This window comes from Typopeltis vanoorti, chromosome 6 (genome assembly GCF_054136105.1).
Source record: "Typopeltis vanoorti isolate ZY-2024b chromosome 6, IOZ_Tvanoo_1.0, whole genome shotgun sequence".
NCBI classification, from domain to species: Eukaryota; Metazoa; Arthropoda; class Arachnida; order Uropygi; family Thelyphonidae; genus Typopeltis; species Typopeltis vanoorti.
The window spans coordinates 70,346,874-70,372,748 of record NC_143554.1 but is presented as its reverse complement, the minus strand read 5'-3'; the positions used below and the strand labels follow the sequence as shown (position 1 = coordinate 70,372,748).

The following is a 25,875-nucleotide window of genomic DNA, read 5'->3' as shown; positions in this document are numbered from 1 at the left end:
TTACTTAACTTCATTGATGTGATTTAGTATGATCCCTAACTTAGTGTGAATTTTGTTCTATTGAATATTTGAATTTCTTAACTGTAAATGTTCTGTGCTTTTCCAATAAATATGTTTTGTATCATATACTTGAGTTTATGCCTGATTACAAATTCAAACCACCACTTATGAAATAGAACCTTTTTGGTGGGAAGGAACTTAGGTATTATTGCTGAAGTGAGATTCAGGTCACGACTGCTAACTGAATCTGCACGGCGCTAGCATAAGACTAATTATTGTGCTAATCCCTTTTGAATTTAGAATTGTTTCCCTGAACAAGAGTCTCTTCTGTTATAGGATATTGGCTGGCGCAACATAATATAAATTTTACCAGTATCCGAAAAGGAAATTGTACTGAATTAATATTTAAGAGGCACAACAGTAGATTAGATTGCTGGCTAAATAGAGATAAAATAAAGTAAAATATAGAGAAAGTAACGATGTAACAAGAGAAAGGGGGGGGGTGCTGCTAATGATATTGGATGACTCGAATCCAGTTAGTGTTGAGGCTGTAACTGCGGTACCAGTAACAGTTTTTCGTATGGTAGTGAGTTTGAAGCCATCTGGTGTGAGATGGATTCTAACAAGAACAAATACATAGTGGGATGTTATTACTGACCTAGTGCACCAGTTGCTAGTGATGAAGGAATGCATTACCAAATAAAGATGAATGCAAAATGAGTAACACCAATGGGGGAGCTTTAATTATCTGAACATTAATTGGTTAGCAGTGAAATCTCATGAGAAGAATGAAACTAAATTTATTGAGTTGTTGTGAGGCAACTTCCTCAAGTGGCATGTGACAGAAAGAATTCAAGGTCAAAGAGTTGTTCAAACTGATTATAGTGTCAGAGGAGGATTTTTCAGTTAAAGTATTTGACCTCTGGTTAGTGACATTGATGATGTAGTAATAACTTGGGAAGTGGCTAAGTTTATGAAAGTTCTATTCAGAGAAAGCTACATGCTGGACTACAAAGCAAGAAATTTTGGCCAACCGTAAGGAATATGCTGGGTTCTGCATCATGGTATCAGTCATTGGACAAAGAATATTGACACTGCATGAAAAGCATTTCAAAAATACTTAAATGATGCAATATCGGAATGCATTTCTAATATTTGAGGAATAAATGGGGATAGGAGTCAAATGGATGTGTAATTTTATTAAGCAAAGAGATTCATAAGAAAAGGATGATATGGAAGGAATACCACGTACATAAGGATGATGTCCATTATGAAAATTATAAGGAGTAGAACAGAAGAGTTATAACTGCTGTATAGAAATCAAAGTCTGAGTATGAAAAGAAACTGATTCTGTAAGCTAATGACAACCCAAAAAAATTCTATCATTATACTGCAAGTAAAAGAAAGAATCAATAAAGAATAACTCTCCTGAGTGCAGATGATATGCAGGTGACAGATGCAGAAGAGGCTGTTCAACTGATGAATGCCCATTTTTCTAAAAGCGATCATCATGATGCATGCAACATTGCACTCACTCCTACCTCTTCCCTAGATGAAGAAACTCAGGTGTATCAGGTGTACTAGAGCTGTTGTGCAAACTGAATAAGAAATTGGCAGTAGTGACTGATGGGATATCAACACAGATGCTAAAAGAGTGTGCAGCTGAACTGAACTTCTTTTGACCATACAATATAATTTGAATCTCAGAACAGGGAAGATTCTGTAGGAGTGGAAAGACTGTATGGTAATCCCATTGCACAAGGGTGGTGAAAAATTGATGTATCCAACTATCGATTTATCAGTATCTCAGGAGTGGTGGTGAAGATTTTGAAAAAGTTGGTTAGGACTCTCATACAGAAATGAATTAACATAAAATCTCTACTTTGCTATGAACACCATGAGTTTACAAAGGGAAGGTCATGTTTTAGCAACTTGCGCACATTATATAACAATGTTACCATTGAGTTAGACAAGGGGGAATGGATATGGCATGTTACTTTTGGATTTTGCTAAGGCTTTTGACAGAATACAGCATGGAATACTGTTGCATAAATTGGAGAATATGGGATTGGATTATAAACTATTGGCATGAATAAGAGGATGGCTAACTGATGGATATCAAAAAGTGGTATATGGGGTGGGGGTGAATCGGCAAGATTCAAGATAACCATTGGTGTGCCTCAAGGATCATATTCCTTGCCTCCATTGTTTCCAATCTGTATTCATATGACATTGGGAAGGATTTGACATGTAATATACAGCTATTTGCTGATGATGCAAAGTAAGGCAGAGTAGTCAGGAATGCAGCTAATATGCAGTACTTGCAGAATGATTCGAATAGGCTGGAATTAGTGGGCATGTGAAAATGGCTGAGAGTTCAATGTTAGCAAATGCAGCAGCATCCACATTGCTGCAATAAGATATCCATTGTTATATTATATTGGTGGGATTATGCTAGAAGCAACTAATTATCCTAGGAATCAGGGAGTTTTAGTACATAGGAAGTTGAAGTTCAATGGTCATATCGTATAGATTGCAAACACAATTCAGAGAATAATTGGAATGCTAAAACGAATGTTGACATGTAGATGAAGTAATTTTACTTCTTTACAAGGCCTTGATAAAACTTCACTTGGACTATTGTGTGCAGGTTTGGTTTCCATGAAGATTCTGATATAGTGGAAAGAGAGAGAAAGCAAAGGAGAGGATTAAAATTTATATCAGGCCTGTGAAATACTGATATGAAGACAGATCGAGAATTTGTAGACTGCAGACGCTAGCAAACATTATATCAGTAGATGGAATTCTTCATTTTATGGAGGTTGGAGAAAGGACAGGAAGACATCCTTGGAAAATTGAGAATGAATGCATGAGAGCTAGATTTTTCTCTCATAGAGTGCTGCATGATTGGAATGGATTGCCAGTGGATGTTGCAATTACCATTGTAGGCAAGTGGTGTGAATGAATTCAAGAAAGTATTGACAGCTGGTGCAGATTATATGTTGCCTTCCTTGATGAGTCTCTAACTCCCAGGAGGTTCTTTTAATAATAATAATAATAAATTCTGTTTCTAAACCCAATCTGTAAAAAGACTCTGTAAAAGTTTATAATATGCTAGTTTTACTATGAATATGGCAGTTTGATACTGGTGGATAGTTATGGAAGCAGAGTGACTATTGAAGGATGTAATGGAGCTTCATCAGTGTATATCATACTGGTGTAAATGATTCTGCAACATGTAGGACAGTAAGTATTAGTACAATTAGAAATGAAATAATCAAAAGTGTATCAGGTATTGATTGGGTTAGGTGTTAATAACGCTGTAGGAATGGATGATATATCACCACATATTTTTAAGGAATGTGCAGAATAGTTGCTTATGCCCTTAATCGGTTATTTAATGAAAATCTTGCAGTGGAAAAGATTCTAAAGGGTGGGAAAAAAGGCAAAATTGCACCACAAGCATGGTTCTAGAACAGAAGTTGTTAATTACAATTGGCTAAAAATAGAATACAGAATATGATATTTGTAAAGCGGTCTTGTTTTAGCAATTACTTGCATTTTGTAATAAGGTAACAAATATGTCGGCTAAGGTAGATTCACACAGTGATATTCTTGGACTTAGCAGAAGAACTTGATAGGTTAGTGTGTACAAGCTGCAGATGAATCAGAAATTGGCTTTTTGAACGATACCAGCAAGTAGTGTGTCATGAAGCAGTGTTCTCAAAATGGTGTATCCTAGGACTCTGTTTTTGTGCCCCCCCCCTGCTGTTTAACTTATTTGTTAATATTTTATGTGGATTGACTGGTTGTTTGCTGATGCATGGTTGGGGAGAATTATAAGGAGCATTGTTGGTGTTGATTCCCTTCAGGAAGATTTACATTGACTTTAAAGCATTGACAAATGAATGGGGTTGATTATTGATGGAACTATGCTTCAGGAAGTGGATAAAATTGGAATCTGGAAGTGATGGTTGACAGTAGACTGAAATTTAGCTGATGCATTGCATATCACATTGCTGCTGTGATCAGAAGTATACTGACATGGAGAAATAAGGATATGGTTGTGCCACTATATAAAGCACTGGTCAGACCACTTGCATTATTATGCTCAGATTTCATTATCTAGTTTTCTTTCTGATGGAAAATTTTGGTTGAATGGAACATGTCAGAATATGTTGTGAATTCAAGGAGTGTTCAATATTTTAAGGTTCAATGATAAATATGTTGTCAGTTTAGTGATTTGATCCTCTCATGATGACTCTGCTGAGAGTGTAGCAATGTTAATAATAATATAATTTAGAGAGATATAATTTGTTTGTTTGTTTTTGTGTGTATGTGTGTCTTTACATGTAGTTATACCTTGCAGACTCTGCACTTTATTGGTTGTGGTGTGTGGTTTTGTTGTTCCCTTGTTTGTTTTCATTTTCTCCTTCATGTAGTTATCTATTTCCCATGTGTTCAGTGGTAGTCATAATTTAAAGCTTAATTTTTTTTTCTTTTCTTTGTGTGATTTAATCATTTAGTTAATTCATTAGTGATGATGACCTTAATATGAAAGATGAAACACCGAGTAATTCATTTTCATTTAAATTAAAACTGTTATTCTGACTTGTGTGCTAAATAACAGTGACTATGTTTTATTCAATCTTGACGAGAACCGCTGATCTCAACAGCATTTATACTGAATGCATTTTATACTGCTGTCCATAGAATCGAGATTTTGTTATTTTTATTTATTTATTTCTATTTACTGTATCTGTGAAGATGCAAAACAAATTCACTGAAACATGCATGGGAGTGTAATTTTATTGTGGTCTTGATTTGGATATTGTTCTTTTGTGTTAGTGGACCACAGAAGTACATCAGAGATCCTTTAATAAATTTCTTGAATATTTTTAATTAGTTGGATGAAAGAAATTAGGATTAACCATTACATCTTTTCTCACTTATTACATTTCTCCCACCACTCTCCGACAGGTTTGTATGGTTTCTTCTGCTTCCTTTATTAGAGAGATTTTTTGAAAGCAGTGTTCCACTTACTTGGCATTTACAGAATCATACTACAGCCATATTGAAGCTCATGAAACTATGTGTTTTTTGGAGGCTACATCAAAGCTATCACTATTCCATATATATTCAAGACACACCTGAAAAATGAATGATAATCTTAAAAAAATACAACCTTTCAACAACTTATAGACCATATAAAAAATCAGCATCCCTTATCTGCTCCACCAAAGACCATCAATAGTTCCTAGACCTGCCAGGTGTTTACTAGGTCCCATGTAGTTCTAAAGTATCCTACAATGGCTAAACAGGCAGGAGAGCCAACATCAGAATAGCTGAACATAAGGACTATATCCATTCCCACCACTACAGCTGCTAGTAACTTGCTGACTATGCTTTGACATCTGCAATAGAATATGCTGGACATAGTCCACTCTACTCCACAGCAGTAAATATAAATAAGAAAGACTTTTCCTTGAGTCTGCTTCTGCCTTAAGAAACTATCCTAACCTCAATAAATTTGGTTGCATGAAACTGCTCCAAATTTGGAAAGCTCTCACTCATCCTCTGTACTTCTGCCCAATTTAGCCCACAACTGAGAGTAGGCCTAAACAGCACCCCCCCCCCACACACACACACTGGGGGGGGGGGTGCTGTTTAGGCCTACTCTCAGTTGACATGGCTCAGCTTCATTATGTAGTGTAATGCCTATGTGCACATAATCTTATATTTTGTTATCTGATGATGGCAATTTAACTTTGCTGAAATATTATTATTATTATTACACCCTTTATGGAGTCGGCAGACTTATCATGGGAGGTTCCTTCAACTGACAACATTTATCATATAGAATCTTAAAATCCGTAACACTCTTTACATTAACAACAGATTCTGGTAATGCATTCCATTCACTGACAATTCTCCATGTAAATAATTTACCCCCCCCCCCCCCCTCTTTGCCACCCTTTTACATAACTTCCAGGAATGACCTCTGGTTCTTCTCCCTCTCACCCTCTACTCTTTTTATAATCTCCTCTGGATTAATCTGATAAAATTTTCTCACTAACTTAAATGTCTCTATCATATCACCTCTTTTCCTCCTATCCACCAAACTCTGTAATCCACAATCTCTTCAACTCTCTCCATAGCCAGCATTCCAAAGTTCTGATATTGTCTTAGTCACTTGTCTCTGGACCCTCTCCAATGTCTCCACATCACATTGAAAACATGGTCACCGTATAAGGCTGGTCAGACCTTATACAGTGGCACAACGACTTCTTTATCCTTATATGTTCGAGTAGTACTTCTTATCATAGCAGCAATACAATGCACAGCTTTTGCATTCCTAGCAATATGCCCTCCAAACCTCAGTCTGCTGTCAACCATCACTCCCAAATCTGTAATCTCATTCACTTCCTGCAGTACAGCACCATCGATATAGTATACAGCCTTATATTTCTGCACTCCAAAATGCAACACCTTGCACTTATTGATATTAAAACTACAACTCCACTCTTTTGTCCAAGTAAAAGTCTATTAAAATCTTTCTGAAGGGAATTAACATCAGCAGTGCTAATTATAATTCTTCCTAACTTTGCATCATCAGCAAATAACTGAAGATCCTCAGTCATCCACATGATATATCATTTACAAACAAGTTAAACAGCAGTGGCTCAAGAACAGAACCCTAGGGCACGCTACTGGTTACCCTCCTTTTTCGAGACTGCTCCATCATACACAACCTGCTGGTATTGTTCAGAGAGCCAATCTCTGATCCATCTAAACTAATATACTATCTATTCCCATCCTCTGTGGCATGTACACCAACTTATCTCTATCTATCAAATATCTGTCAAACTCTTTTGCAAAGTCTAAGAATATCACTGTATATGATTTCCCTTATCCAACACACTTGTCACCTTATTATAAAATGCAAGTAAATTACTAAAATAGGACCTATCCATTCTGACCATCAACCCAATCCTGTATTCTATTCCTTACCAATCTCTCCAACACCTTGACCACAACTGCAGTTTACAGACTGGCCTATAGTTGGAGACTTTTGTCTTAGAACCATGCTTGTGGAATCGTACTATTTTGCCTTCTTTCCACTCTTTAGGAACCCTACCCACTGCAAGACTCATTAAATAACCAGATCAGGGGCATAGCCAACTGTGGTGCACATTCCTTAAGAATACATAGTGATATGTCATCCATTACCACAGCACTATTCGCATCTAACCCAGCCAACATCTGATACACCTGTTTCTTTCACTTGCAATTCTCCTAATATTTGCCTGTCTTCTGTATATTCCATCGCATCATTTACACCGATATGATATATGCTGATAAAGTGCTCGTTCAATAATTCCACTATATCCTTTGCAGCTGTTAGTCTGCTGCCATGACTATCCACCAATGTTAATCTGCTATAATTATTCTTCCTCTTGCTTGCCATGTAGTGGAAAAATTCCCTTGAGTTAACTTTGGCCTGACCAGCCAATCTCCTCTCATACTGCATCTTTTCTTTCTTTACCATGCTCATCACCTTTCTAGCCTGCACTTTATACTCTCTATGGGTCCGATCACTGCCAACTGCCTTGTATCTCCTCCATAACATTTTCTTTTCCAGCACAGAGCTTGCTTAATTTCACTGTTCATCCATTTCACTCCTACTCTATTTACTCGCTTGACCGTTGGTATGCAGTCATACATTGGTTTTGTCAGATGCTGCCTTGTGAGTTGCCATGCATTGTCAACATGTTTTCTGCTCAGCTCAGCTCATCTACCCAACATATTGATGCTAACTGACTACAGAGCTTCCTATCATCACCTGCTTTATACTTCCTCATGTATCCATTTTTGACGTTTTCTTGTTTTATCACTTCCCAAACAAGGTTATCACCAAATCCAAAACATTAAAGCCTCTAGTTCAGTCACATGCTGCTTACGATACTTATCTCACAGAAATTCCATAAACTCACTCTCCTTGTTCCCATGCATTATCTCCTCCTTCCAGTCTATATTCCTGTAATTAAAGTCTCCCATCAGGATTACCTTCTTTTTACATGCCCAACTAATTTGCCTAAACATTTCACAATTGGTATTCTCTGCAACCCCTGGCCTATAACAGCATCCTATCAGATATACTAACCTGTTTATTTCAACTTCACACCACACAGATTCAAAATCTCTGCATGCACAATCAACTTCCACACTTTGCAGACACAATTCCTCTGCAATCATTAACAGCACTCCCTCTCTTCTCTTTTCACATTCTATCCTTCCAGAAAATTGTATATCTTTTTAGTTCTATTCCCAACATCACATCTTCCTCAGACAATCAAGTTTTGCTTATTCCAATTATTTTGGGCATGCCGTCTCAATCAATGCAACAAACTTAGCTCTCTTGTTTCAAATACTCCTTACATTTTTGTATAAACATAACAATCGCTGTGTATTTGAGGCCAGTCTACCAGCACCAACATTCTCTATTCTAGCTGTTATACCACACCTCTCTCTTCGGTCTGACCACTCACGTTTCACTGCTCCTGACTGATTTCCATTCCTACCTTTCTCATCCTCACCTTTATGCATTGCATCATCTTGTGCTGCCTCAACCACATCTCAACCTCATATCTGTTGATTTGTGTGTCCTGCTTCACAGGTAGACTCTGATCATTTATTACATTAACTTCTTGACTCTGTGCCTCCTCAGAAAACAAAAACCTTTCTAAATGCCCAATACCAAACCCATTCAGATGTAATCCATCAGCTTTATACCACTCCAACTTCCCTTCAAATTCACTCCACATATTTACAAATCCCAACTAATTTGCCTAAACATTTCACAATCAGTATTCTCTGCATTCCCTATAACAACATCCTATCAGATATACTAACCTGTTTATTTCAACTTCACACCACACAGGTTCAAAATCTGTGCATGCATTATCAACTTTCACACTTTGCAGACATAATACCTTTGCAATCATTAACAGCACTTCCCCTCTTATTCCAATTACTTTTGGGCATACCATATTAATTCAATTATTTCAGCTAATATATCAGTTTGCATTGTATTTTCCATAAAAAAAAAGTACAGCTATTTATCATAAAGTGATCTTGAATTGATCTTTATAACCTGTATTTGTCCTCAAAGCAGCTTGTTCTTCTCCAAGTTTCTCTTCCACAATTTTTCTCAGCCCACCTTTTCAAGTACCCTTACATAAATATTACTCAAAACAGGTAAGATTTTTGAAATTCGTACTTTAGAGAAATTACTCTGTAATTCTCACTCACATTCGGCCTTATTCCTCTTTTTATGGACGGGTATTGTGGTATACTAATCGTCTAGAATTTGACCTTCTGATAGTCCCTCTGAATTATGCCACACTGCATAATTCAGAGTGAATGATCAGAAGCAAAACTGTTATAATTCCATATATGAGCATTTTTGGGCAAATATGTTTACTCTTGATGCTTTTCCACATTTCAAGCTTTTGATATTTTTTTTTCTGAATCAAGAATTGATATGTACTGCTTTGTATCTTTTCATCCTTCTGGAATATTTCCTTCTAATGTTGCTTGTTTCATTTAACAGGTTTTCAACATGATTACTCAAGACCTATAGAATATCCTTATCTTCAGTTTTCATGTCACCTTTATCATCTGTTTAGTGTTTCGATTAATTTCTTTCTAATTCCATATAAATTTATTTAGTTGACTGCCTACTATACCAGCTTTACTAATTCTGTTGTCTATTTCCATATTTAATTTTCCCTATTCACTAAAAATTGTGCCTAAATAGCTGAAATGTTTTATTTGTTCTATAGGTTCACCATTCAGGTTACAGATGTTTTCATTCTTTCTGCCTATTTTCATTGTCTTTTGTCTTTCTATTGGTGATTTTCACACCAGATTTATTACAAGGGTGTTCTGAAAAGTTCTTGGCGTAACAATAAAAAAACGAATTTATAATTTCAAAATTATTTTCATTTTTCAACATAATCTCCCTTAAGACTTAGGAAGAGATTTATTTCAGCAATGCTCCAGTGCCATTATCCCATCCTTGTAGTGGTTCGCAGTAAGATCTGCAAAATACCCCTCTACAGCTGCAATCAACTCTTGATTTGAAGAAAAATGCTGACCAGCAAGGAAGAGTTTTAGTTTTGGGAAGAGATACAAGTCAGAGAGAAGCCAAATCTGGGGAATAGGATGGATGTTCCAACACTTATAGTGCAGATCCATTATTTTCCCATTGCCAAAACACCTTTGTGGGCAGGTGCATTGTCCTGATGAAAGATGATTTTTTTCTTCTGCAAACAGGGTCTTTTCTCATGAAATTTTTTGTCTAGTCTGGTTAAAAGATTGGAATAATATTCCCTGGTTATTGTTTTACCCTTTTCAAGATTAGTAATAAGCAAAATGCCTTTAACATCAAAAAACATCAATGCCATGACCTTTCCTGCTGATGGAATCGACTTTGATCCACTGTCTTCTTTGGCGTTGAACAACTGGTTTCTGTCCACTATTTTCACTGATGTTTAGATTCTGGTGTATAATAGTGAATCCAAGTCTCATCCATAGTAATAAATCGACGCACAAAATCAATTTTATTCTTGTTAAAACGCTCCAAGCACTGTTCAGAGATTTTCATGCGAGTGCGTTTTTGATCTGCTGTGAGCAAGCGTGGCACCAATCTTGCGCAAAGCTTTTTCATTTGCAATTCTTCATGCAAAATATATCCTACACGTTCTTTTGAAATGCCTATAGTCTCAGCCATTTCACTTTCTTTGACTCGTTGGTCATCCAATACCATATCGTGCACTTGATCAATGATTTCTGGTGTTACACTTTTTGGATGTCCTTCACATGGATCATTTTCAAGGTTGATACTCGGCAGCCCATTTCTTAATTGTCGAAAACAAAGGAGAAGAGTCCCTATAAATTTTTATGAACTTCGAATGAATTTCTTTTGACATTAAACCTTCTTTTACAAAGAATTTTAGAACTGCACGATACTCAATTTTATTCATTTCAAGGGATACAGATAACATTTTTGTTTCAGACAGCTATATGAAACAAACTACTTGATAGAATGACTTGCAATTTCACATGGATGCTTATGACAGATATACCAACCTCAAAAAAAAAAAAATCTTGCTGATAGTGTTGCCATCTGTGGGCGAGGCCGAGAACTTTTCAGACCACCCTCATACAATGATTGTTCAGTTTAGACAGGGAATGTTGCAGACGTGTACTGGATTTATTCAGAAATCTAACATCATCTGCATAATGTAAAGAACTAAGATTAACATCATAGATTTTAATATAAGATTTACTATCATTTTCTTCATAATGTGATCTGTATAGATAACGAATAACAGTGAACATAATGTGCGCCCTTGTCACTCACCTGATTTAACATCAAACCATCTTACTGTATCCCCTTCATTTCTAACTGCTAATTCACAGATTAAATAGAGACTATTCATTGCTGGATATAATGCCCTATTTACACCATATAGCTATAGCATTTTGAAGAGTGTTTCTCTGAGCAACTTGTCATATGACTTTTCCACATCTACAAAATTTAAATACAAATTCTTGTTATATTCCCAAGATCTCTCTCAGCTGTTTTTCTTAAAGTGAAAGTCTGATGCAGACAATCTCTATTTCGCCTGAATCCAGCTTCCCGTCTACAATTTTTCCTAGTGATTTCTCAAGTATACTCATATAAATCTTTCCAGGAACATTCAATAGGGACATTCAGTTCATTCAGCTTATCTACTTCAAGCATGGATATGAATTCCTGACTGTATTCCTGCCACTTTGCTGACAGTACTTGTTTCATTTAACATCCTTTCAAAGTAATATATGCACGTAAACACAAGAAAGATATTTAATTAACCAAATATTTCAGTCTGGAAATAGCAGACCATCTTTAGTGGCACAACAAGAACAGTTTAAAAAAAAAAAAAATACAAGGTGGAATAATAACAATAGATCATTTAAAAATAGAACAAGCTGCATGATGTTATATCACTAAGTATTAAAGGGAATATTTTTAAGCAGAGACATGATTGAAATAAAGATATTAATTAATAATATTAAATAACATAAAATTAATATGAATTAATGAGTTATCCTGATTAGACTTTCCCAGATTTTTGATATAGATATACAGTCATTCCGATTCAGGTTAGGACGATGGAGTAAGGCCTCTATGCTTTTTTTGAATAAACGTTCAAATTTATAACTGGATCTATGTAAGAGGCGAGTTTTTGATCAAAGGATGTTGTGGTTAGTTTCAATCCCGTGCTGAGCCAATCCAGATTTTTCAGGTTTGTTGTGGTGAATAGAGGATTGATGTTCTTGGATTCTTTTTTCAAGAGAACGTCCAGTTTGTCCAAAATAGGAGAGATCACAGTTGCAGGGAATTTGATAAACTCCAGGAAGCGATATAGTTGAGCGTTTGTCTTTAGGAGAAGGAAAATGGGAATATAATTTGTTAATAGGTGAATACGTAGCTGTTAACTCAAAATTAACTTAAAACATCAAATTTTAATCTTTCAAAGTAATCATTCACGATATCTAGAATATCTTTATCTTCAGTTTTCATTTCGCTTTTATCATTTCTGATTCCTTTTACAGTACTCTTTCCTCCATTTCTAAGCTTTCTCAATAGCCTCCAGAATATTTTTCCACCTTCCTAATATTTTATGTTCTTACTAAAGTCTTCCCATGACCTCTGATTAGCTAGTTTTAGTCATTGCTTTGCTTTCTTACATTTTTCTCTGTATTCTCTAAGAGCACAAGCTCACTTACTTGCCAGGAACTTTTGATATGCTTTCTTCTTTTCCTTGACTGCCTCTTTAACTTCCTGAGTCCACCATGGAGTTCTGATTTTTCTCTCTTTACAGAAACTTCACCATATGCTTGTCTGACTGAGTTAATCGATGCTTTCTTCAGAGTTTGCTGCTGAATTTCCAAGGTTTGGATCTTGTTTTCAAACAATTTATTTTTTATTTATTTTTTTTCAATGATGTTTGTGTGTTTTAGTCTACAGTTCATCTCTGAAAGCTGCTCAACTTTGATTCATTTTAAAACTTTCTTTTGCACACTTTTCTTTTCAATATGAAATTCAATTTTATACTGCTCAAAATTAATAGTGATCACTTCCTATTTAAAATCCTCTACATACCTTTCTATTATCACTGACCAGCATGAAGATATTGTTACCAACAATAACATAGTCAGTGGGGCTTTTCTTATTTCTTTTGTCTTCTCTCCACGTGAACTTTTGCACATCTTTGTGTAGGAACATGATGTTAGTAATAACTAGTTCATGTCCTTAATAGAAATCCAGCAAGCACTTACCATTATTAGCTTTGGGCTTTTCTATTTTTATGCCTGGTAATCATTTCCTATTTGTTGAAAGTTTATTTTTCACTTGGTTAGAGTATAATAAATTTAGTTTAATCCTTTATCCAAGTGTGAGCAAACAAAGTTTGTGTCCTGAAGATACTTTCAGGTGCAAACTTTGTTTGCTCACACTTGTATAAAGGATTAAACTAAATTTATTATACTCTAACCAAGTGAAAAACAAACTTTCAACATCTTTCTCTAAATCCAGAGTAATTTATTAAAAAAGGGTGTCACACCATTTGGCAACGCCTATAGGTAGAGATGACCCTGCTAAAGCGTCTGTCTGGTATCTCAACTTGGGCCTGGCTCCCACTGAAGAGACCTCAATAAAGGTCGAAACTAGTCTGGGTAGTGGCCCTTCCCTTAATGCATAACATTAGACATATCCACAAGGAGATGCGTTTTGCATTATAGGAGATACTGAGATAGGAGTGTTGGTAGCTTGCTCCACCTTTGCAATGAGTTGCCCTGGTGTTGTACCACCTTACCCCAGTCCTGAAGATACTTTCAGGCGCAAACTTTGTTTGCTCACACTTGGATAAAGGATTAAGCTAAATTTATTATAATCATTTCCTACTCTGCTACTTAGATCTCCAACAAGGACCAACTTTTCATTTTTTATTGTGTTAGCTGCCTTCTCTAATGTCTCAAAAAAAAGTCCTGCATTTCTTCTTTAGTAGAACCTTTTGTGTGCAAATAAGTCTCATTGTCCAGTTCCTCAATCTGATATTTGTCCACATTACTGTCATTGATAATACCTGCCATTCAAGAAGATTCTCCTCGTATTTAGTGTTGAATATTATAGCTACTTCTTTTCCCTGATTGTTATTCCTTGAATATAACATTTTGTATTTGCTTAGAAAGATCTCACCTGTTTTTTCTTCTGTGTTTCAGTCACATGTATTATGTTGATCTGGTAATGATTCAATTTTTCTGCTAGTTCCATTTCTTTTCCTTTGATACTTCTTACATTGTTAGTACCTGTCTTGAACTCTGCTGATGTTGAGTTGGGATGTGTTCCAGCAGCTGACTTTGTGCTGTTATCTCGGGTCCCCTGACAAAAATAACTGAAATCTTGTTTAACTGGGAAGTGCTGCAGCTGGCATGATATTGTCAAGTTGTATCATCATCTTATATTGTGGTTTAAGCCAATAAGAATACAATTTGATTGATTAAATCTCAAATTGTCCCAGCCCATCCTATTTCATTCAGTATCCAGGTAGATACTTAACAGGGTGCACCACGAGAAGGTGAGAATTGGACATTAGGTCAGAAGCCCTGGTCATTTCTCTGCATTTCTTAAAATGCTATGTAGAAGTTTCCTACCTGTTCTACAGCTTTGACCTTTAACTGCTGATTTTATATTCAACTGACATTGTCTCATGTGCTGAATTAATTTTGCAAAAATTTATAAATAAAATCAATTAAAATTCTTACTGAAGTAATAAGTCCGGACAGCATCATACATTCTTGATATACACTTGTTCACTCACAAAAATGGCAATAATAGTGTTTTATAAAATTTGCATAATCAAGGGGTGTCCACTTGATTATGCAAATTCACACTAATTTATGTAGAATCACCAGGATCTTCTTCATCTGAAGTACACAATTCACTTAACTCGGACAATTCTTCTCCCGATTCATTTGTTGTTAACAATTTATCAATTTGATCATTAGTAAGATAACACGGATATTTACTGGTAGACACCATATTGTGACATCCCGGAAATCTCTGCAGTCACGTGGTTTATGCATCGTGCTGCATATTATTATTATTATTTTTCGTGACACCTCCAAGGAGTTTGAAGACTCATCGCAGGAGGGCACCTACTGTACAACTCTCAGTCTCCACCCGAACCTCTACTACCAATCATCCACATTAACGCCATCTACCGCCCTCCACCACAACCAGTATTTTTTATCTGTAAATTGCTGTTCTGAAAGGCTGATTTGTCTGTATGTGGGCTGAAAAATCCAAGTTTCTGGGAGAAAAACCCTGCTACCTCCATATGGGAGGTAGCAGGGTTTTTTCGAATTTGCTGGCAATAGATGGAGGAACCTATCTGCGAAGTTTGAATATCTTATGGCGATTCTTTCCATGCTAAAAATTGTCTAAATATGGAAGGCATGCCAACCATACATATATGGGCTCAGCAAAGCAGACGTGTATTTCCAAGCCCGTAATAATACATTCTCAGCAGTTAAAGGGTTAGCTTGAAAATTTGTTCCTTCTAATCCTAAGAGATGGCACTATAAGCCTGCTCAATTCAAATGCTTTCACAAACTAACTTAAATCAGTATTACACATTGAAAGTTCAAATCGAGTTAACTCGATCGTAGCAAGGTCGCCATTTTTTCCGCGGTCGAGTTAACTCGACCGTAGCAGTTAATGGGTTAAGCATCCCTATCATTATATATAATTCAAATCCAATGTTGTCTCTTCCAGCCTTAAACTCCTTCTTGATAGTGGTATAATAGTCTAATACTGTTTCATAATTGGGTTTTTACATTGTTCACAGTAAATATATAACAATTTACATATACCACAGTGTAATAACATTGGTTTAGACAATCATACAGAAATAAAAAAAGTAGGCATCGTTTAATATGAAATTATACATGTTATTAATAAAAAAAAAGTACATATCTTCTACAGTAATTTAATGTTCTGTGATAACATAATATATTAAACATAACAGCATGTAATACTTTCAGAATTAATAAACTTACTTAAAATGATGTAGCTGTGTGATAAATATTACGTTTCAACAGCTACATGAAGCCTTGGACTGATGGATATTTTGAGGAATGGTCTCATGTTTCTTGATGATCCTATCTTTATGCCAGCACTAAGCACAGTGTCAGTATGATGATTTAGAGGGAGCTTGGAGCCACCAGTTTGCTTAACATGAAGTGATCTGGCCCAGGGTGGAAATGCAGCAGGTAGAAGCTTTTGCATCATGGAGTAGTGCGATTGTGTCTGCAAATCGACTGATTCGCCTATAATTTTAGTAGCAAATTATAGGCCAGTCAGTATCTCTGGAGTGGCAGTTAAGATATTGGGAAAATTGGTAAAAGATAGAATTCAGGAATAGGTGGATAGGAATATGATACTTTATAAGAAGCAGCATAAGATACTTTGACTAAATAAATACATGTAAAACCACAATAATAGGTTTTTTAATATGTAAATATTTCGACCTAAGTGTCTTAGGACATCATCAGTACAGTTGAGAATAATACTAGGAATAACATACAGATAGGGCGCATGAATACAATCGAATCCAAGTACGTGCAGCAGCGCTTGCTAGTGTAAAAAAAATAAATAAATAAATAAATGCTAGAAAGCGCTGCTGCACACATTTGGATTCCATTGTGTTCATGCGCCCTATCTGTATGTTATTCCTAGTGTTGTTCTCAACTGTACTGACAATGTCCTAAGACGCTTAGGTCGAAATATTTACATATTAAAAAAAACCTATTACTGTGGTTTTACGTGCGTTTATTTAGTCATGAATTCTCCACAGGTTTCTTTATATAATCAAGTCTTATTCCTTCACGGGGAACAGACAGCACAGAAAACGGACTTACTAGGCAAACTTCAACTGAAACAGGGTAAGTTACATGCCTGAATCTCTTTTTTAAAAAAAAGTGCAGACGCGATAAACTCATTCCAATGGTCGCTAAACTAAAGGAAGTTATTAAATCACCAGGTGCTCAAAAAATCTATCAGAAAGTAAGCCATTCACTTCTGCTTAATCAGCTACGAGTTTCTAAACACGAATTGGCAACAAATAATTTAAAAATTGTAGAATTAGAAGCAGAATTGTCAAACACGTTAAATCAAAAGTTGCTACAAGTGATTATTAGTGTTTCAAAAAATTCGGGGACCAAAGCTTTTGATAAAAGTAACACTGACCTACATAAAAAATACCTCAATTTGTCAAAGCGATCTAAGAAAAATACCAATGGATTTTGTAATAAAATACTGTCTGAAAAATGGGTGGTTAACTTATCTAACTGTCCTCTAACAGAAGATGAATTAAATGTTCTAGCAAGAGGTCATAAGTTTACCATTCCTCCAAAATGCTTTCCATATCTAGATTTTATACACAACATCGAAAGAAACATTGGCCACCTCTCCAGTATTGAAGTCAACAAACTTCGTTTTGAAATAGCAAAAATAATTTTTTATGCCACCTTCAGACTTAAATATTCCACCATAAGAATTGAAAGCTCTTACCGCCTTAAAACATAAAAAAACATAATCATCACCAGAGCCGACAAGGGAAATACCACTGTGGTTCTTGATACGCAGTCATATGACCAGAAAATGAATTTACTACTCTGAAATCAAAATACTTATAAAAAAAAAAAAAAACTTGATTATGATCCCACAAAAAGACAGCTCAAGAAACTGAACAAGCTACTTGATGAAACAACTTCTTTAGATGAAGAAACTGTAAAAAAACTCAAGACGCACCACGCTAGACCTCCTAGAATATACTGTTTACCCAAACTTCACAAGAACACTGTCCCACTCAGATCCGTCGTTGATTCTATTAATAGCTCGACTTTCAAGTTAGCAAAATTCTTATCTAACCTTCTCTGTCCCCACATTGGCCACTCAGCCTCATCAATTAAAAATTACACAGAGTTTCATGCCAAATAAAAGACACTCAACTGTTGGAAACTGACATGATAATTAGCTTCGACATTTTCTCCCTCTTCACTAATATCCCCCATAAGGAAACAGTGGACCTGTTAACTCAAAAATTTCCATCTGATATTGTTGAACTACTCAAATATACAATTACCTCCGGTTATTTCGCTTGGAAAGAAAAAAATCTACGAGCAAGAGGAGGGAACAGCTATGGGGGATCCCCTTTATCACCTAACTTGGCAGACCTGTTCATAGAAGATCTTGAGGAAAAAATTTTGCATTTCAACCCAAACCAAACATCTGGCTACGTTATGTCGATGACGTCTTTGCAGTCTGGGGCCATTCCGAACAAGAACTACATCTGTTTCTAGATAACATAAACCTTCTTCATCCCCCGCATTAAATTTACGTTAGAAAAAGAATCTCCATAGGGTATCTCTTTCCTGGATTTACACATCCAAATAAAAGAAGACGGTTCTATCTCCACTTCTGTCTATTGAAAGCCGACCTTTTCAGGTTGCTACATCCACAACTCTTCTGCTCATCATCCTTCTCAAAAATTTGGCATCATCAAATCACTGGTGACCAGAGTGCACAGATTTTGCTCCTCTGAGGAATCTCTAAAACAAGAATCGGAAATAATCAAAAACACAGCCATTCTAAATGGATGCAATCCTAAAACTACTCAAAAAATCATCAGCCACTTCTCCACACATTAACCTAGATAAGAACAAGCCCATAGGATTCCCATACCTTATGTCAAAGGCATCTCAGAGCGACTTTCAAAAATTATGAAAAAATACAATCTTGCTGCAACCTACAAACCCATCAACCAGATCTACAACTTGTTACCTTTGCCTAAAGACAAACTCCCACCTCTGTTACTACCTGCCGTGTACGAGGTACCATGCTCCTGTAAACTGTCGTACTTTGGGCAGACAGATCTGTTCTTAAACGCATCTCTGAACATCAAGATCACATCCCATCAAGCCACAGAAATCTGGCCTCTCCCAACATGGAGTTGAAAACCCAAACCATAGGATCCACTGGGAAAAGACCAAACTTCTACACAGATCTTCATACAAACATGAACGTTTATATAAAGAAAGTGCTGAAGCCCTACTTCACAGACCCTAAACTACCCCAATCTTAACTGCAATGATGTTCTTGCTATTCCTAAAGTATGGGAAATTGTCATACAAAATTGTGTAAAATAATTCAATTTTAATTCAATCTAAATAATCTGATGGTTTTTTTTTTTTTTTTTTTTTTTTTTTTTTTATGGTAGAAAGCACTGCTGCATGCATTTGGATTCCATTGTATTCATGCACCCTATCTGTATGTTATTCCTAGTATTGTTCTCAACTGTACTCACGATGCCCTAAGACACTTTACGTATTATATTTACATATTAAAAAAAACCTATTACTGTGGTTTTACATGTGTTTATTTAGTCATAAATTCTCCACAGGTTTCTTTATATAATCAAATCATAAGATATTTTATAAGAAGGTTTGTGAAGGATAGGTCTTGCCTTAGTGACAATGGAGTTGAATGAAGGAAATGGCTACTCAGTGATTCTGCTGGATTTTTCAAAGGCATTTGACAGAATTTCACATGAAGTGAACTCTGTTGCATAAATTGGCATATGGATGTGGTGATTTTGATTAGGGATGGCTGATGAATAGATACCAAAGAATGGTTTATGGAGTAGTTGAGGCCTGGAGATGGCAGGTGACTTGTCGTGCTATAGGGCTTATTATTTGGTCCTCTCCTATTTAATTTGTACATCAATGAGGTAGCAAATGATTTGATTGGAAATATTCAGTTGTTTGCTTATGATGCAAAACTTGAGGAGATGGTAAATGAAGGCAATGTCAAAATCCTTCAGGATAACAGACTAGAAGTATGGGCAAAGTTAAATGGTTGCCAGTTTAATGTGATTTAATATGTGATTTAATTGTGGTTTAATGTGATTTAATTTAAGTTTAATGTGATTTAATAGGGGATTGCCCGCTAGAGGGCCAGACGGATGGTCGTGTTTTCAGAGAGCTCCCGAAAGCTAAGTACAATTTTGAGTAAAAATTAGAATATAGGTTAAAGTCATAACGTAATATTGCCTAATTTTGGTAGCTTGTTGTGTCTGTGGGATTTTGGTGTGAATTCCGTTATTTAATTTAGTAAATAACGTTATGTTTCATAGATTTGAATATGGCGCCAATGCGACGTAAGATAATGGCGTCCAAAAATACGACGCCATTGTTCAAAAACTATAATGTGAGAGAGTTTGTCCAATGTGATGTGTGTGGGATGTATGCATTCCCGAATGAGGCTGGAATTTGGATTGAAAGTGATAGTGGTGGGAGAATGTGCAGAAAGTGTAAGCAAAGTGAGGAGTTGAAGTATGTGTCAGGTTGTGAGATAGTTATGGTTGAAGAAAGCCAGAATTGCCAGAATTTCTTGTACATCGCAATTCTTGATAAAGAATTGTGATGTACAAGATGGCAATGAGAGCGGTGATCTAAGAAAGAGTGAAAGCAACCATACTGAGTGAGAAAATGATTTAAATGATAAAAATAATGAGGAATTATTTGTAGGAAGTGAGATCACTAGGTTGCACGCAGTGATACAAAATGCGCAGCGGCAATTAGAGCACCTGCAAAACTCTTTCCAGAGTGATTCGGCTAATGTAAAAAAAAAGTGTAAGAATGAGAGAGTTTCTGAAATGAAGGAAAGAGTGTTGTATGGTGACTAGTTATTAAGAGGGGTGATAGATGGCAGTGTAACTAAATCGTACTTACCGGGTGCGAAATTTAAGGATGTAAGTGAGAGTATTAGAGTGCAAAAGCAGAGGGTGAAAGAATTAATAATTGTGGCGGGTACGAATGAATTGAAAGGTGATAAATTTTTTATGAGAGAGGATTTGAAAGTATTGTTAAAGGTAGCAAAAGAAAAGAGTGACAGAGTTAGAATGGTTAGTCTGTTGCCGAGGTATGACAGAGAGGAGTTTAGAAGGAGGGCCATAATCGCGAATGACATTATGCGTAGGTTATGCAGACGGTGTGGTGTGGAATTCGTGGACGTGTGGAATGAATTTGAAGGGCAAAAGGACTTATACAAGATGGATGGCCTGCATTTGAATGGACTTGGTTTGCGGAGACTGGAAAGAGTGTTGCTGAATGAAGTGAAAATGGATGTGCAAAACCAGGGAAACTAGAACTACCAAGGAGGGGGAGGGGGAAATGGATATGCAGACATCAGTGAGACAGATGAGTGTAAGAATGTATATAATGTACCCGAGCCAGTACTAAGGACAAAAAATGGGAATGGGTCATTTAGAATAACGCATCAATATAGGGGTGGGACTAAGGGATCACTGCATTTCATGTATACTAATGCTAGGAGTATTAGGAACAAGAAGGAAGAATTTTTGGCCTTGATTGGCTCTTCCTGGCCACAGGTTATTGGCATTAGTGAAACATGGCTGACGGAAGATGATATAGTTAGTGGGATAGAATGTGTAGGTTATAGTGTTTAGGAGGGACAGAGAGAATAAAATGGGGGGAGGGGTATTATTGATGATAGCTGATGAACTGCAGCCAAGGAGAATTGAAGTTGTATCGCAGGATAGTGAAAGGAGCTCATTTGAGGCTATTTGGTGTGAGATTGAGACTGGCAGAATAAAATATACAGTTGGGTGCTGCTATAGACCAGGTGATGGAATAGATGGTGGAGATAGTATGCATAGGGAAATTGATGAAACGAGTGGAAGGAGGGTAATTATTATGGGGAATTTCAACTATGGTAACATTGATTGGAAGGAGGAGAGGACACATGTGAGGAAGGAAAAGGATTTTATTCAATTATTAAGGGATAACTATCTGTGACAGCATGTAATTGAAAATACTAGGGGTGTGAGAGTGCTTGACCTGGTAATAGATCTGAGAATTTGACTGTAATGAATATGACCATGTTACCACCTATTGGTGAGAGTGATCATAAGGTCTTGACCTGGGAGGTGGCTAAAGGTGTGGAATTTTCGATTAAGACAGGGTATATGTGGAATTACCGTGCTGGCAAGTATGACAAGCTTAGGAGATTGCTTGGATCAGTGCCATGGCATGTACAACTGCAAGGGCTGGACGTCGATAGAGCATGGGAAGTGGTCAAGGAGCATTTACAGGAGGTTATGGCTGATTGTATACCTAGGGTCCGAATAGTAAAACAAGTAGGAGTTAAATGGATGAATAACACCATTAAGCTTGAGCTGCAAAAAAAGAAACAACTGTGGAGGGAATTTAAAGAAAGGGGGTGACCTGCAGGCACATGAACGGTATAAAGTGCAGGCCAGAAAGGTAACGAGTGTGGTAAAAAAAGCAAAAGCGGATTATGAAAGGAAACTAGCTTTGCAAGCAAAAGAGAATCCCAAACAGTTCTTTCAATATGCTGCAAGCAAGAAAAAAACTGTACACGGCAAAATGATTTTAAGGACTGATGATGGTAAGGAGGTCACTGAATCAGTCGATATAGTGGAGTTACTGAGCGTGCACTTTGCAAAAGCATATCATCCAGGTGGTGACATTGAAAAAATGAAGGAACCATTAGTTTATACGGGAATAGTGATGAATGAAGTGGAGGTGACTAGTTTATTACAGAACCTTAATGTGCTGTGGGATTGGATGGTATACCGGCACGGGTTTTGCGTGAAGTGGCTAAAGAATTATCAGTGCCCTTGACCATGTTGTTTAATCTGAGTCTCAGGCCTGGTTTAGTCCCGAAGGTGTGGAAAGAGGGGAAAATAGTTTCACTGCATAAAGGAGGATCCAAGACTACGGTTGCAAATTACCGACTGATCAGCATATCAGGAGTCGTTGTCAAGGTCTTGGAGAAAGTAGTCAAGGGAAAAATACAGGAATGGATTGATGAAAACGAGATACTGTACAGGGGACAGCATGGCTTTGTGAAGGGTAGATCATGCTTCAGTAACTTGCTCAAGTTTTATAACAAGGTGACGGCTGAACTGGATAAGGGAAATGGGTTTACGGTGATACTACTGGACCTGGCAAAGGCGTTTGACAGGATACCACAATGTGTGGTGAATGGGTGGAATGTGTTGTCAAAGATGGTAGTTGCTTTGTCAGTGAATGAGTTTAAGGAAGGTTTTGATATACAGGAAAGCCTTGCTTAAAGCAATTAATTTATCCATCAATTAATGCACACTAAGTGAAATCACATTAAGCGAATACAATAAACAATAGGAATAATTATAATTCATCCATCAATTAGCACAAATTTGAAGAAAACAAAATTACAAGCAATAAGCAATTAATGTCTAAACATTTGATTGAGCTACTTTTTTTACAAAAAAATTAAGTAAAGATGTTTGAATAGTGCTTGACTTTTTCATCTTGTCATGCAATTTGCGAAAGCTGGCGATTGCTTTATCAAGATTTCGGCAGACTTCGAAGCTTCGTTCCATATCAGGATCATCATCAAACAAAATTTCCTTAGCATGCTCAATATGATTGAAAACTAGCTCGAGTTCTTTTGCAGTTAGCTTCTTAGTCATAACATTCTGTTCGCTGTTCTTCTAGTTGAAAGAGGTCATTCTCTCTTAATTGTCCTGAATGGGAATCGAGCAAGTTTCTCACATCTACATTATCCAGTTCATTAAATCCAAGTTCTTTTCCAGTTGTACTGATTTCTTCAATAATGTTATCATCTGGGTAATTAAAACCAAGGAAATCATTTGCACAGTGAGATAAGACCTTCTGCCACATGGCTCTCATATTGCTGTGTTGACTTCCTCCCATGCTAAATGAATATTTTCTACTGCTTGCTTGATATCGTATTTTTTCCAAAACTCAGGTAAAGAAATTACATTCTCTTTACTCATTGCTTCAAGGACATGGACAAAGATTCTATGAAGGTAGTATGCTTTAAATGATGGTATAACTCCTTGGTCCATGGGCTGAAGAAAAGAAGTTGTATTTGGAGGCAAAAAAAACAATCTTTACATTTTCATTAAGATCAGTAAGCCTCCTAGGATAACCAGGAGCATTATCCAATAACAAAAGGGCTTTAAAGGCAAGATTATTTTTCTTGCAGTAGTCTGTAATCAAAAAACAAAAATACCAGTTGAACCACTCCTCAAAAATGAGTTTTGGTCACCCAAGCCTTCTTATTTGATTTCCAAATTACTGGCAGTTTTTGTTGTATATCCTCTTAATGATCTTGGATTTTGCACACAATAAACTAACATAGGTTTGAATTTACAGTCACTTCTGCATTGCCTCCTAATAAAAGTGTAAGATGATCTTTAGATACTTTGTATCCTGGTTGAGATGCTTCAGTTTTAGCTAGGAAAGTTTTTGTTGGCGTACGCTTCCAAAAGAGACCAATATCCAGAGATGATCCAGTTTCATCGACGTTGAATATTTTATGATCATCATAATAACCCTCCTGAATTATACTTTACCTTTAGGAAACTTGGCCACAGAATCTTGATCAGCACTAGCAGATTCCCTAGTTAGTCTTATGTTATGCAGTCCAGCTTGATTTTTTAGTCAAACTATCCTAAACTCACAGTAAAGCTTTCACATTTCTCTTGAAATTTGGTCTCTTTCAATGAAGGAATATTTGCCCGAATATTCCTTCTACTAAGAGGTATTCTTTTTTGCTTACAATCCTTAATCCAGAGTGATATAATACATTCCATCTCAATCATTAAATGGCTTCTATTTCAGGTGATCTACATGCTTAAAGAAGCAGTAGCAAGTTTTACTTGTTCTTTGTATTCTTTGCTCTTATTTAATGTAGTCCGAACTGTAGATTTGCTGTATCCCAGGTCTTGCACAATCATTGTATTATTAGCTTTACTTTCTTGTCTCTTAATGACTTGCAGCTTTTCCTTGAACATAATTACTTTTCTTCTCTTTTTATTATTGCCACTTTCTTTATCTTTTCCATATCAGGGTTGAATATAATAAAGCCTTATAGGTATCTAAATTAAAGCAAAATGAAGGAAAAGTGATTGAGCAAGAGAACAGAGCTTTCACGTGCACTTGCAATGATAACTTTGAGTCAACTGCTGATTGGCGACAAAAAATTTTGCATAACATAAAAAGGTCGTGTTAACTGATTAATCACTTGCTTATAGCTGAAAATAGTATCATTTCACTCAATCGCCGCATATCAAATTCGCATTAAGCAAGGTTTTCCTCTAAATATACAAATAATGGCTAGTGTGAAAATATTGGGTCTCCAGCAATGAGCCTTTTGATTCCATGGAGATACTGGTATAATAATAATAAAAATAATCCCAAAAGTTGACATGGCCAACATTCAATTCAAGATTTACATTCAATGCAAATAACATTTGTCGAAGGAAAAGTTATTTTATCAGCCTCTCTTTGTTATTTGTGATCAAATGCTTATCAGTATGAGAAATAAGTTATTTATAAAAATGTGCAATTTGTGCGACATTTGTATAATGCCATTTCAGCATTGGATTGTTTTCCATAATGTGTAATTGATAAATCTGTCTAATATTTATTTTTTTCATTTTACTTTTCAGATACTGTTTTATAAATCTCCTGTTAAAGACCTGTGTTCTACAGTTTTGACATTGTGTTCACTTTTACCTGGTATGCTGATTTAGTTCTATTCAATTGAACATTTATTTTAATCGTAATGTATGTTGATATCTAGCTTAGTAGATGTAGAACATTATTAAAACAACTATTCCCTTTGGATAATGTATGACTGTG

At 36.2% G+C, this 25,875-nt stretch overlaps 1 protein-coding gene across 2 annotated transcripts in view; it reads left to right on the top strand.

Annotated features, from left to right (window-relative positions):
* LOC150105523 (late secretory pathway protein AVL9 homolog) overlaps nt 1-25,875 on the top strand; it is a 415,642-nt gene that overhangs the window by 195,462 nt on the left and 194,305 nt on the right. For both annotated transcript variants that reach the window (XM_090394870.1, XM_090394871.1), the window contains exon 8: nt 25,683-25,752. In XM_090394870.1, coding sequence (XP_090250996.1) covers nt 25,683-25,752 — 70 coding nt within the window. The remainder of the gene's footprint in view (nt 1-25,682; nt 25,753-25,875) is intronic.